At 38.5% G+C, this 12,521-nt stretch overlaps 1 protein-coding gene across 1 annotated transcript in view; it reads right to left on the bottom strand.

Moving 5' to 3' along the window:
• Positions 1-722: 722 nt before the first annotated feature.
• Positions 723-12,521, bottom strand: part of MAML2 (mastermind like transcriptional coactivator 2) — a 338,927-nt gene continuing 327,128 nt past the window's right edge. Inside the window, exons 4-5 of the mRNA XM_033120686.1 lie at positions 7,201-7,312; positions 723-4,111 (exon numbers count right to left, since the gene is read on the bottom strand). Coding sequence (XP_032976577.1) covers positions 3,096-4,111; positions 7,201-7,312 — 1,128 coding nt within the window. The 3' untranslated portion in view covers positions 723-3,095. The remainder of the gene's footprint in view (positions 4,112-7,200; positions 7,313-12,521) is intronic.

The following is a 12,521-nucleotide window of genomic DNA, read 5'->3' on the forward strand; positions in this document are numbered from 1 at the left end:
AAGTCCCACATAGCAGGCCAGGCAAAGGCCCACAAGCCTGAGAATTAGGATATTTCTCCAGTATTTACTAGGTGGTGTGTGTACAGGATCTTAATACAAACTTTCTAAGTGAACTAAAGAACCCTAAAATGAGACATCAGCGTCTCTAGTATTAGAAGCTTCCCAGAGAAAAAATTTGCCCGTCGCTCTTAATAGTTCTCAGAACTTTCTGTGATGTAGCAGCAATATAGTTGGTGACTGAAAGTATGATTTCATACAAGAGAACCACTTCTGAATGTTTTTAAACTATTTTTTAACACATGAAATTACACACAATACAAAATATTTGTTTTACAAATTGAAATCTTTACAGTTATGGGTACAGTTACAGTAATGCAAGTAATATTAGTGCATTCACTTAGAGCAGAGTTATTTATCTTCATTGGGCTTAACACAAGCCAAGAATGAGTTATTTGCTTAAATTGCTTTCTAGTCTTTGAATTAAAAAAAGGAAAATTACTTCTACCTCCTTTATAATATTGTCAGAATGATAAACAATGCCAACAATTAAGTAGTCTGGTACTTCTATAAATGGGAGATTGTATTCCAATAGCTTTTAAGTGTTAAATAATAAAGTTTTGGCTACATAGGTCTATCAAATTGTCATTATCTCAGCTTTCAGGAAAATTACGTCATCTTTGGTAATAGACTGCCAAAAAACAGAAACTATAGACTACACCATTTTTTTCCAAAGAATCCTGTGTTTTAATGAATAGCTGAATAAATAGACATTAATTATGAAATTCACATTAAGATAGAAGAAAATCCAAACATTCTGATTGCTTTATCTCTTAAATTTGATAGCTACTACAAAACATACTATTTATGTTAGGATAAAAATAAGCTGAATCACGGGGGTGTAACTGGGACGTGCTGGCAGATATATACAGTAACATGGAGGAGCCATAAAATAAACGTGTTTATATGTACATCATTTTTCCTTAATTTTTTTGCATGGAGAAACGCTGTTTCATAAAATGGGAAAACACACAGGAGACCACATGCGACAAGGACCGATACAATGTGCACAGCAGAATAATCAAACAAGACACCAGAATCATGGGTTTAAAAAAGAGTCTGGGAGTGAAGGAAAAGGAAAGGATTGAAACCTGGAATGCTTTCTTATTGAGGTTTCAGAATATACATTTGTCTAACAAGCCTCTTGATAGTTTTTTAAAAGTTCCCTCTTGACCACCTCCGGATTAAGTGTAGAGCTAAAAATAAACCATCGTATTATACAAAACTTTGTATATTAGCATACAAAAGGTAACAATTTACTTTTTGTATAAAATATAACCTTTTGATAGTATATTTATTTCACATATGTATAAATATAACCCAAAGAATATGTTTTAAGGATTTCTACCAAAATATTCTTTACAAAAGTTTACAAAACAAGTCATTCATTTGTATTTACAACCTAGCACAGAAAAGATTCTGGGCCAGTGATGTTGGTATCATGTAAAAGAGAGTGCTTCTAGACATTTGAAAGATTGGGAGCGGGCTTTGCAGAACTGTCAAAATGTGTTCTTTTTAAGAACAGATATTTAAAGATTTAGTTATTAAATGACGTCAGTTAAATTACATTTGATAATTGAATATGTGTGTATATATTATATAATAACTAAAAAGGCTGAAGATAACCTGTGTTCCTCTGTAACAGGGAAGATGATAGGGATATTTTACATCCTTCCCAAATAAGCACAAAGCTTCCCCATTTTACAGATGATCTGTATGTGGGCACTGACATTACATGACTCAACAAAACTCGTTCTTTGATACAGTACTGAGCCCTGAGGGAGAAAACCTGGATATGAAGGGTCCATCCAGCATGTGGCAATGATTCATCACACTAGGGACAGAAGAATGCGTCGACTGCTACTATCAGATCACACTCTACTTAGCCATTTACCCAAATAATTTGTCCAAGTAAGACCAGTATTCTCTCTCAGTACTGCTTTCCTTCAAACCCTACAAAATAGATTTGTATCCACACCTACCTGCCATCCCTGGTCCTGATCTTTTGCTTCTTATCTCCAACCAAAACATGATACATTCTAATCTCAGTTTTGGTCTCCAAACTTCCTCTTCTTACAAATCAGTCTCTAGTCATCAAAATAATCAGGGAGGACCAGGCTCAGTTTCACTCAACTTGGGAACTAACCAGCAGGTACCATCACAATAAGCAACACCCCAGGTTATGTGTGGCCAAATAAATCTCCTTTATACTAATGCTCAACGGGTGTTTACTTTTTTAAATAGTGAAGTCTGATGCAGACACGTGTGCACTAATATTTTAGCATGATTCGGACAGGTTGTGATTGTATCTAGGACTTGAAAATGGATTCAGAAATTGGTTGTGGAAACCAATAAAGTTGGATAGCTCTGCATTCATGTTTCATCACTAGACACAGCCTCTTACTGAAATACAGGATATGTGGGAAAACTGAAAAAGTGAGGGGTGAGGCTGGGGAAGAAATTCTATAACCACTGGATGTTCTCTAGGTTCTCTGGCTTTTCGTTACTTAGGATACTGTTTGGTTACTCCAAACAAACTTATCACATTTCAATCTACCCTGGACATTTTAGGGAAACTAAATGGAAAGACATAGTAGAAAGATTAAACCACACTTATATCTATGAGAGCAAATTAAGGAATTTGTTGCTTGTTGCTTGGAACTAATACCTCTGCATGACATAGGGTTTAAACAAGCTAAAAGTCCTAAAGCTTTCCTTTCGGGGAGAAAAGAAGCTTGGGAAGCCTATTTTACACAGCTAATTACACATCAACATCACAGTTCTGTTTGGATAAACTGGATACTGTGTCCTGAAGTTTAGACAGGGAAAAGTGATCCCAATGTTTTACTTTCAGGTTTGAGATTTAAAACAAGCATTTGGACCAAAATGTTCACCACTACAGTTACTTTCTGCTTTCCATTTTTAAGCCAAGGTATCTTCATGTAGTTCAACTAAAAGTCAACCGTGGACCTTTCCAGAGTCCTTGTAAAATACTGCCTTTTAGTGCTGGAGTGGGTGAACTGTCTCCCTTTTCTCCTTTAGGAGTTGTTCCCCAAGATTTCATCAAGATTGATGTCTTTCATCCAGTCATCATTACCAGGCTCTGTCTTCAATAAAGAATCAATGAAATCAGCATCACTGTTTAGCGCAGGGCCCATGTTATCAGTCTGCTGGCTGAGAAAGTCAAAAGCTAAGTCACTGCCATGGTCAGTTCCTTGAAAAGCCCTGGAACTTTGGTTGGGTGAAGGAAAATTGCCCGGTGTCAGGGATGGTGGCTGGCTTATGCCTGTCCTCGACTGATTCAACCCTGTTCCTGACTGGTTTAAATTAGGCAAAATCTGTGTGCTTAGCTGAGTGGGTCTGAGATTCAGACTTCTGAGTGGACCCATGGTTTGTCCATTCAATGTCTGGCCCATCTGGTTCATGGGTCTCATTTGCAGTGCTGGTGTTAACTGATTAGGAGGAGCCACTGCCCTCTGGGGAAATTGCTGGCTACCTACTGCCTGTTGCAATGACTGGTTTGGAGTATAGGCTGTCGGTGTACCTGTAGGGAAGCGGACTCCTGTGGACTTCAGGGCTTCCTGCTGTTTGGTTGCTGCTTCTTGAGAGGCCCAGTTGGGTGCTGTTGTGTTCGATGTGATCATTATGTTTGATGTTCTCTGTGCTGGCATGCTTGCCATACTATGGGTTAAATTTGGTCTCAGTTGTTGTGAATTGCCAACAGGTCCTGCTCCAAAAGTGGCCACGTTATTATTACCATTTGGCCCTAGGGTAGGTGGCCGTGGCATTAGAGGGTTGTTTTGATTTGCTATCAATTGGTTTGGGTTTCTCTGTTGGGTCAGTTGATTCATTCCTGAAGTGACGCTGTATGTGCCAGGTTGATTGCAAGGCAGATTTCCATACATCCCTAGGTTCTGAACTGCTGTGGATAATGATGGCATTCTTGTTCCGTGGGAAGTAGACATAAGGCTGGAATTTGGAGTTAAAATGGTGTGTGTTGAAACTGGGTTTGCCAAAGTCTGGTTAGAGTTTAAACTCACAGTTGATGAGCCACCTAAGGAAAAGAAGATAATTATATTAGTTCAGAGCAGTAGGTTATCTCCTCTTTTATAGCACTTTGCAATAACATAGCAAGACTCAACCTATGGCCTTGAAAATCATGTCCAATTCTTCACCTGCATCGTTCCTATTCAGGAAGCTGCCATGAGTGGCTCCAGTGTCCAAATGGTCAACTCCCATCTCTTTAAACATCTGGAATTCACTGTAATCCATGCTCCAGTGATTATTTCCACATGAAAAGCCTCTTGCTCCAGGAGCTATAGTTACTATTCCATTGTTATCCCCACACCAGGAGCTACCTGTGCTCGTGCCATTTCCCTCTCCTCTGATGCCCTTCGTGCCTCGCTGAACACTCTTTTCTTTAAGGCTCAGGCTGAGGTCCAAGCTCCTTCATTAAGCTTTCCCTGTTATTCAAGCCTGTTCTCTCCAGTAGCATTTGCTCTTTGAAGTTTTCATTTAGCACTTAGCTTTTACATTGGGAAATCCATGGAGCCTCAAAGTGATGCCAGTCACATTGATGTCTGTCAGTAAGTGATTGGATGTGGGGCCATCCAATCATGGGCTGCTGTACTGACAGGCTCCACACATCAGAGAGTGATTAATCAACACATTGACATCTTCCTGGCATGGAAGGTTAAAGCACCATGGGAAGACATCTTGAGAGCCAAGAAAAAAATGCCAGAAATATTTTTTTAAAAGTGCCTGCTGGATGATAAGCTCCTTCAGGGAAAGAATTTTTACCTGTTTTGTTCACTGCCACATTCTCCGAGTCTAGTAGATGGTACAAAGTAGGTATTCAATTGATATTGAATGTATGAATGGATGAATGAATGAATGAGGGATTGAAGCAAAGAGATAACTTGGAGAAAGATACTCTTTTGAAGTACTCTCCCTGAAGAGAGGCAAGGAGGCCTAGAGAGCCAGAGATACTGAGAAACACAGAACTAGACACATACAAATATCAGAATGGTAATGTCTGAGGAGAGCATGGCTGCAATTGTAACCCAGTGTATCCCTTCCTGCTTGAGGATAGGGAGCATGGTACACAATCTGAAAGACTGAAGGCCTTGCTATTTGTTTTAAAATATGTCCCCAACCAGCCTCCATATCCCTTGAAGTCAGGAGCAGTCTCTTGTGTCTCCAGGCTTAGGACAGGGCCCTGTACTGTGTACAGCAGTGAGTGTTTGATGAAGAAGCATCCGAGTCAGGGTAGAGAGATTTGAATAACAACTCAGAGTTCACAGACTGCTCATGAAGTTAAGCAACATCATCTTGTTAGCTGAAGGTTTCATGAGAAGGGAATTTACAACAATGAAAATGCTATGGAAAAAAAAATGTAGAGGCTTTAAAAATAATTTCCCTCTAGATGCCCTCTATTTTAACAATATGCACTGAGAAGTTTTATGAGGAGAGTAGTATTTTTAAACAACCATAGTAGAGAGAATTTCCATAAAGATCACAAAATATTAATTGCAATCACTATTTAAAAGCTCCTAATATGTGGTAGAAATTGTTTCAAGTGCTTTTCGTACATCATTTGTCATATTAACATCTGGGCCAAGTGATTATTATTGTATTGAGATTAAGATAAAAAATAATAAAGAGGTGTAGTGTGCTTGTTGCTTACTTCATTCTCAAAAGACACAGGAAGTACAAGGTTCTAGGGCAGTGATTCTTACCCACTTGGGGGTCAGCAGCTCGATGCTGAGGACCCTTCTCTTTGGGAAATGCCTGCATGCACTGTGGAAGAAACTTCTGGGTGTCCACCAAATAACCAACCTGCTTGTCATCCTTAGACACAGAGCCATGATTTTGCAGCAATGTTTCCAGCTGAAAAACCAAATCTCCCAAACTTCCTTGTTGATGGGTGGGGGTGTGGGGCGGAGGAGAGGGGGCGTCCATATGAATAAATTTTGGCTAAAGGTAGAAGTTACTATTACTACATCCTATTCAGATGAGAGTCCAAGAAACCTACTTTCAAAAGAGAATCTGATTCATGTCTATTACAGCATTATTTACAATATCCAAAATATTATATATATGTAATTATAATTACATATATTACATATGTGTACACACACACACAGTGGAATACTACTCATCCATAAAAAGATGAAATATTGCCATTTGTAACACATGGTGAGCTCTTGAGGGTATTATGCTAAGTGAAATAAGACAAATGGAAAAGAACAAAAACTATGATTTTGCTCATATGTGGAACATAAAACAAAAAAGTACAAACATACTTCACAACAACAACAAAAAAAGGAAACTCATAGATATAGACAACAGAATGGTGGTTATCAGAGGGGAAGAGAGATGGGGATAGGCAAATTGGGTAAAGGGGGGCAAATATATGGTAACAGAAGGAAACTAGACTTTTGGTGGTGGGCACACGATAGAGTATACAGATAATGAATTATAATATTGTACATCTGAAATTTGTATAATATGATTAACTAACATTACCACAATAAATTAAAAAGAAAAGAAACTTTAAAAAAAATGGTATCTGAGCATTTGGGACGTCATGTTACTTGTCCCTTCTTCCATCTTCCTATGGAATATGGATATGAAGGCTGGAGATGTAGACACAATCAACCCTCAGGATGGAAGCTACATGCTAAAGAAGGTGGAGCAGAGAGACAAAGGAAGCCTGATCCCTGATAACATGGTAGAGCCACCAAACTAGCCTTCTCTTTGCCTATTCATATAAAAGAATCCTTGGGATTGGAGATAAAAAGATTGGGCTTTATGCAAGTTATAAACGTGACTCAGAAAAGAATGTCTGCTTACCATACACTGTCTCGGGAGGAGAATGGTTGAACCTAGCAGTTAGAAAATATTTAACATTTTTTGAAGCAGTGAAATTATGTGAATCTGGGACAAGATTGAGCAGGAACTGATGAGAAGACTAAAACTATTCAAGTTTGGTCTTGATCTGAAAGTTATATGGAAACTAGAGAAGGAGTCTAAGAAAGATGTTACAATTAATTATGAGATAGGGAAAGGGGGAAATGTTAAAACCTGAATAGTTTTCTTCTTCCCACACTTATAATTTCTATTAATTTTTAAGAAACTTACCAGAATACTGAGCAGCTGGTTGCATACTACCCACAGTTCTTCTTTGGTCTTTATAATCGGGGGGTGGCCTTGTCAAATGTCTGTTTATCTGATCTTGTGGAGCAATTTTCTCCTTGAAAACAGAAATTAAAACATATTCAATTGCATTGTTACTGTCTCACTTGTAAAAATTCATAGTGTTCTTCAAAAATATAAGAATACAAGAACAATTTCTCATTCATAGCTGCGAAGTAAAGACCTTATTCAGTAGTCTTAATTCAGAGACAAATTCTTTCCATGTTAACAAACTTCCTGCATGGAAGTGAAATTTCTACTTCTTAAAATTCAACATGTGTTTTGGGTCTCATATTCTTTGTTTTGCAATTAGATTTCTGTGGGGACTAAATTTCTGTGATTTTTGAGATGATAGTTCTAATTTTAGTTTGTAGCACACCTGGTACGCTCTGGTAAACCTATGTGTAATTCTGATCCCACGAAGTATAAGAGGCCTAGGAGTAGGATTTCCAAATAAAATACAGGACACTTGAGCATTCTGTATTTTTATTTGCTAAATCTGGTAACCCTAAATAGGAGAGGTCAGGAGATAACCTATCAGGTACTGGTATGGACACTATATGCATATTATCTCATTTTTTCCCCTCATAAACAGCCTTTGAAGGGAGGGAAGGTATAATTATTCCTATTTTATAGATGAGGAAGTGGAAGCTTTGTCAAGGCTAAGTAACTTGCCCAGGATCACATAGTGGTAGAACAGAAACCAAACCCTGAGTCAAAAACTCAGGCTCTTTACTGCCATACAATTCAAGGGCCCCTTTGCCACTCTGTTTCTCTGTGCTCCGTTCTCAAAGAACAGAGATTTCCCCGGCTCCCTTGTTTTCTTCCTTCTGGAATCACCCACCTTTAGATCGATCTTTCAAGTAGGTTCCTAGGGAGCTAAGAGAGGAAATAGGGACATTCTCTTTGTATTGTCAAGGCCAAAGACTACCAGAACACACCTGTTAGGTTTATTACTCATTGCAGGGAGGAAAAATGCACAACTTGGGGGTCATCGGGTGTCTCAGAAGGAGTGTGTTAGAAAAAAAGCAATGACAGGATTTGGGTTTTGATTGGGTGAGTTAGGGAGGGTCTAAAGAAATGAGGATTTGTTCTAGATTGTAAGCTGTCAGAAACTGAGGTCGATTCTATGATTGAGTAATGAAGAAACTGTCACTCATTGAATAAAAGAGTGGGGATTTGGGGATTTTGTGGGTTGCATGGTGACCTTGTTTGTGTCTGTTTTAAGACAAAATTATGAAATGGCCTTACTTTGTCTCACTTTACCAAGGTCTCAGAGTAACCCTGGCTGAGGTTAGCTCTCTGTAACACTGCTTATGACCACCAGAGAACAAAATGACCTAGCTGGGAGAGTCATATCAGTTCTGGACATCAGGGGCTGCTTCTTTTCTTTCTTAGCATGGATCAGGGAGTTTTTAGAATTGCTTCACTGCAACCTTGTATGCACCCTGAAGCAACCTCTGTTTTCAAAGATAAAAATAATTGGCATAGGTAGACGGAGAACAATCTAATGATAGAAAAGTCAATAAATAGAAAAGAAAACCTTGTCATGGACAGATAGATGGGTAAATTAGATGGAAGCCAAATGTGGGCTGCCTAACTTAGAACCCACTTAAACCATGTATTTCTCAATTTCCCATTAAATTCCAAACTTTCTAACTAAAATAAATCTATTATAAAGGGGGGGGACAGCCTTAAAACAACACCAAACCAAAATCAAATTCTTGTTTCTAAGAAAAAAAAAAACTTGAAAGACTCAGAGGGATTTTGGGGGCATCAAGTAATTCATATAAAGCACAATTTTGATGAGCTAAGTGTAAATGAATCAGAAACATATGGATTGCATTTCTTTTAAATATGGGTTTACAAATTAAGGGAAAAAGTGGTTGGTAAAACTCTTTGGTTTCACCCAAACCCTAAATGTTTAAGAAACAGCTTGAGATGTTCTATGAACCCAAATGTGGCTATGTTCAACCATTCCTCTTGTAAACTATTGTGCAAGCTGACAGTTTTGATTTTTATGCCAAGCATGGGACTTCCTGAAATCTCTTTTTCAAAAGCATTTACTATTTTTTCTTATGTCATTAAGTATTTCTGCTGTTTATATTGAAGAAAACAGTATTCATGTATGTATGTTGTGTGGTGTGTGTGTGTGTGTGTGTGTGTGTGTGTGTGTGTATGTGAGAGAGAGAGAGAGAGAGAGAGAGAGAGGGAAAAGAGAGAGTAATAAGGCCCCTGGTTTCCCATTAAACTAGATTTCAAATCTGGACTTATTTTTTGTACAGTTAATTTAATTATTGACTTTTTATTCATGCTGAAGAGTAGCAAAGACCAGCCTCCGATACTGAATGGACACTGCTTCATTTGCCAAAGATCAATATTCCCATTCTATGCAAGTGTAAACTCACAGTCATCCCTGAGATTACTTCTGTGCAACACGAAATTTAATTTGTCAACTCATGTCTCATGATAACCAAATATCTTGGACCTGAAAGCCTAAGACAGAAATAATATCCTATTGCACTTACCTGTCCTGCTTCAGTTTCACCATAACAAAATGTGAAATGTGGATAATTCTCGGACCTCCCTCATCCTCTTATTGTAAGGTTTAATCCTTTAATTCTGTAAAAGCTCAGCATGGTTCCTGGCACATAGTAGGTGCACAAAACATATTGGTAATTATGATGCCCATGGTAATAAGTACTACTCATCTCTCCTTGTGCTTCATTGGTGGGAGAGTAATAGAGACTAAGGATAACACACGTTCGTGAGAAAATGTCTCCATTTAGGTGCTTATCTGGCTTTGCCAACTGACTGCAAATGACTACAAAGCATATGCTAATGTAAAGTGGCATCAAAGACTGTTTCTTCCTGGATATGCTAACAAGCTCGGGTACCCTCAATGGTGCCCAAACAAAGAGAAGTGAATGGTTTGTAAAAATCACAGAAACAGCAGCCTCATTCTCATTCATCTCTCACAGCTTATGCCACTGCCCTTTGCACCTATCCCAGGGGTGACTTAACTGGGGCCCAACAGGCATTAGGCCAATGGCAGGACAGGACCCTCATGGAATGTTTCCTTGCCTTTTAATCAGAACTGAAAAGCCAGAAATTCAAACTCTGCATGTTTTAATAAAAAAATTAGTAATACTGATGGGAATAATGACAGTGTAACCAGTTAAGTTAATCTTAGATTGCACATTTTTCTCTTCTACTGCCCTTGTTTCTAAACTATTTAGTTTCTGAGGATCAAAAAAAGGGAAGGAGTGGGTGAGAGAACGGGGGTTTTCAAAACTATGATTTATAGCAGAAATCAGATGTGTCACTTTATGACTCAGTTATTCCTCTACACCTTATACCTTAGGACAGTATTCAAAGTCACCCGTAACTTTATTTCTAACTATTGTTTATTCAAGAAATAAATTTATTTCTATTTCTTCGCATGTGCTCTGGACTCCAAACTTATTCCGTGTGTTATTTTAAAAGAAAATTGTTGTATTATTATGTACACTTTTCATTACGTATTAAATATTTTATGATGCAATCTCAAACTAACCAACAAATATACACATAGGCTGCACCTGTAGGTCTCTGGATCACCTTCCACCTGGAATAGTGGACCTCATATACTCTATTCATTGGAGTCCTACCGTCCTTCAAATCAGAGTCAAATTTTACCTGCTCTGGGAGACTGTCACCAATCTCTCCAGGCTGGATTTTATCCTTTCCTTCATTACATTTTCCCTTACTGTGTTTATACCTTTATTATAATACAAATCTGAATCTAGTACTTCCTTGTTTAAAATCCGTAACGTCCTCTCCACTGAGTTTCAGAGAATGTAAATTCTGATTTCTTCAGCTCTGTCTTCTGGCCTGTCATCTCTGGGCTCCTTGCCCGTCACTTCCCTATCCTTATGCACAGTCTATGCCTCCGCTGACGTAAGATGCCGTGTACTTTCTTGTCTCTGAGTCTTTGAACACGCTGGTTCTTCTGGCTGTAAATACAACTCCCACTCTTCACCCCTCATCTCCTCCTTCACCTTCAGATACTCAGTAAACAGAGATTCCTCTCTGGAACCATTTCTACTGTAGTAGTTCCCACATCATAGCACTTAATTACATGCATTATAATTGCCTATTTGACGTGCTCAGTGGGCTCTAAGCTCCTTAAGGACTAAAACCGGGTGTGACTTGTTGGTGGCTGTATTCCCATTGCAAATTAATATTTACTGAATGGGCTGGCTATACAGCTGACCACACCCTAGATTTTTTCCTCTTACTGCACAGGTTCTTGAGTATAACATTTTTTGATTTTGTTTTTCTCTTTTCTGTGTACCTTGGCTCTGCCAACCTGGAAATGGTTAATTGTGTCCTTTTCTTCTTTCATTTGGCCAACTAACAGGGGTGCCAAAAAATGTATACAAGTGGACACTTTGGTGAATGTTGCTCAAGCAGTAGTTCGCCATAATCAGAAGTGTCTGGACGCTGATGGTAATCATTTTAAGCACCTCTTGTAATTGCAGAAGTTAAACATGCCTTGTATTCATCTTTTGTTATCGGTATACAGTGTTACAAATTTAATAGTTTTTTCCCTATCTTAAAATACATTTTTTTGGCACCTCTGTAGTTCGAAGTGAGAGAATGAAACTTGGAGATTGGGACTTAGGAAGCAGGAAGGGTTTAGATCAGTTGGTGAGTATATGAGTATGTCTGGGAATACAGAAATGAACAGATGAACACTGAAGCAGGTTAATGCTTGGGTAACGTGTAAGAAATAACAGCCTTGCCTTTCCTTAAGGCCACTTTGATATGATGAAAGTGGGAAATATTATTTTTCATGTTCTTAAAAAACATCCCCCATTCGGCAATGCTTTACTTCGAAAGCCAAATCTTAAGTTTTGAAACTCCATGCTGGCTTTTAAAACTGCTTTTAGAACTCTTTTATCTCTAAAATCAATTTGGATTTGAATTGATTAGAGTTCTGTCCACAAGTTCTTTCCCTCAGGGGCAGAAGGCTGGTTTCTTTGGCCTGATTCAAATGCCCATGTTGGTGGTTCTAAACATTCCTGGGCTGGGCAGGGTTAGTTAGCTGAGTTGCTGTGCATTCCAACTGTCCAGCAGCTGGTAAATCAAGTCTTTCTTCTTTTTGTTTTTCCCTGCAGCACTTCATATGCATAGCGTTAGCTTCTCTGACAGCCAGGACATCCTTGTTGTGGTCATGTAAGTAGACACAGAGAAAAGGGTAGTACATGGAAATGGAAGATAAT

The sequence above is a fragment of the Rhinolophus ferrumequinum genome, chromosome 11, assembly GCF_004115265.2.
Source record: "Rhinolophus ferrumequinum isolate MPI-CBG mRhiFer1 chromosome 11, mRhiFer1_v1.p, whole genome shotgun sequence".
NCBI lineage: Eukaryota > Metazoa > Chordata > Mammalia > Chiroptera > Rhinolophidae > Rhinolophus > Rhinolophus ferrumequinum.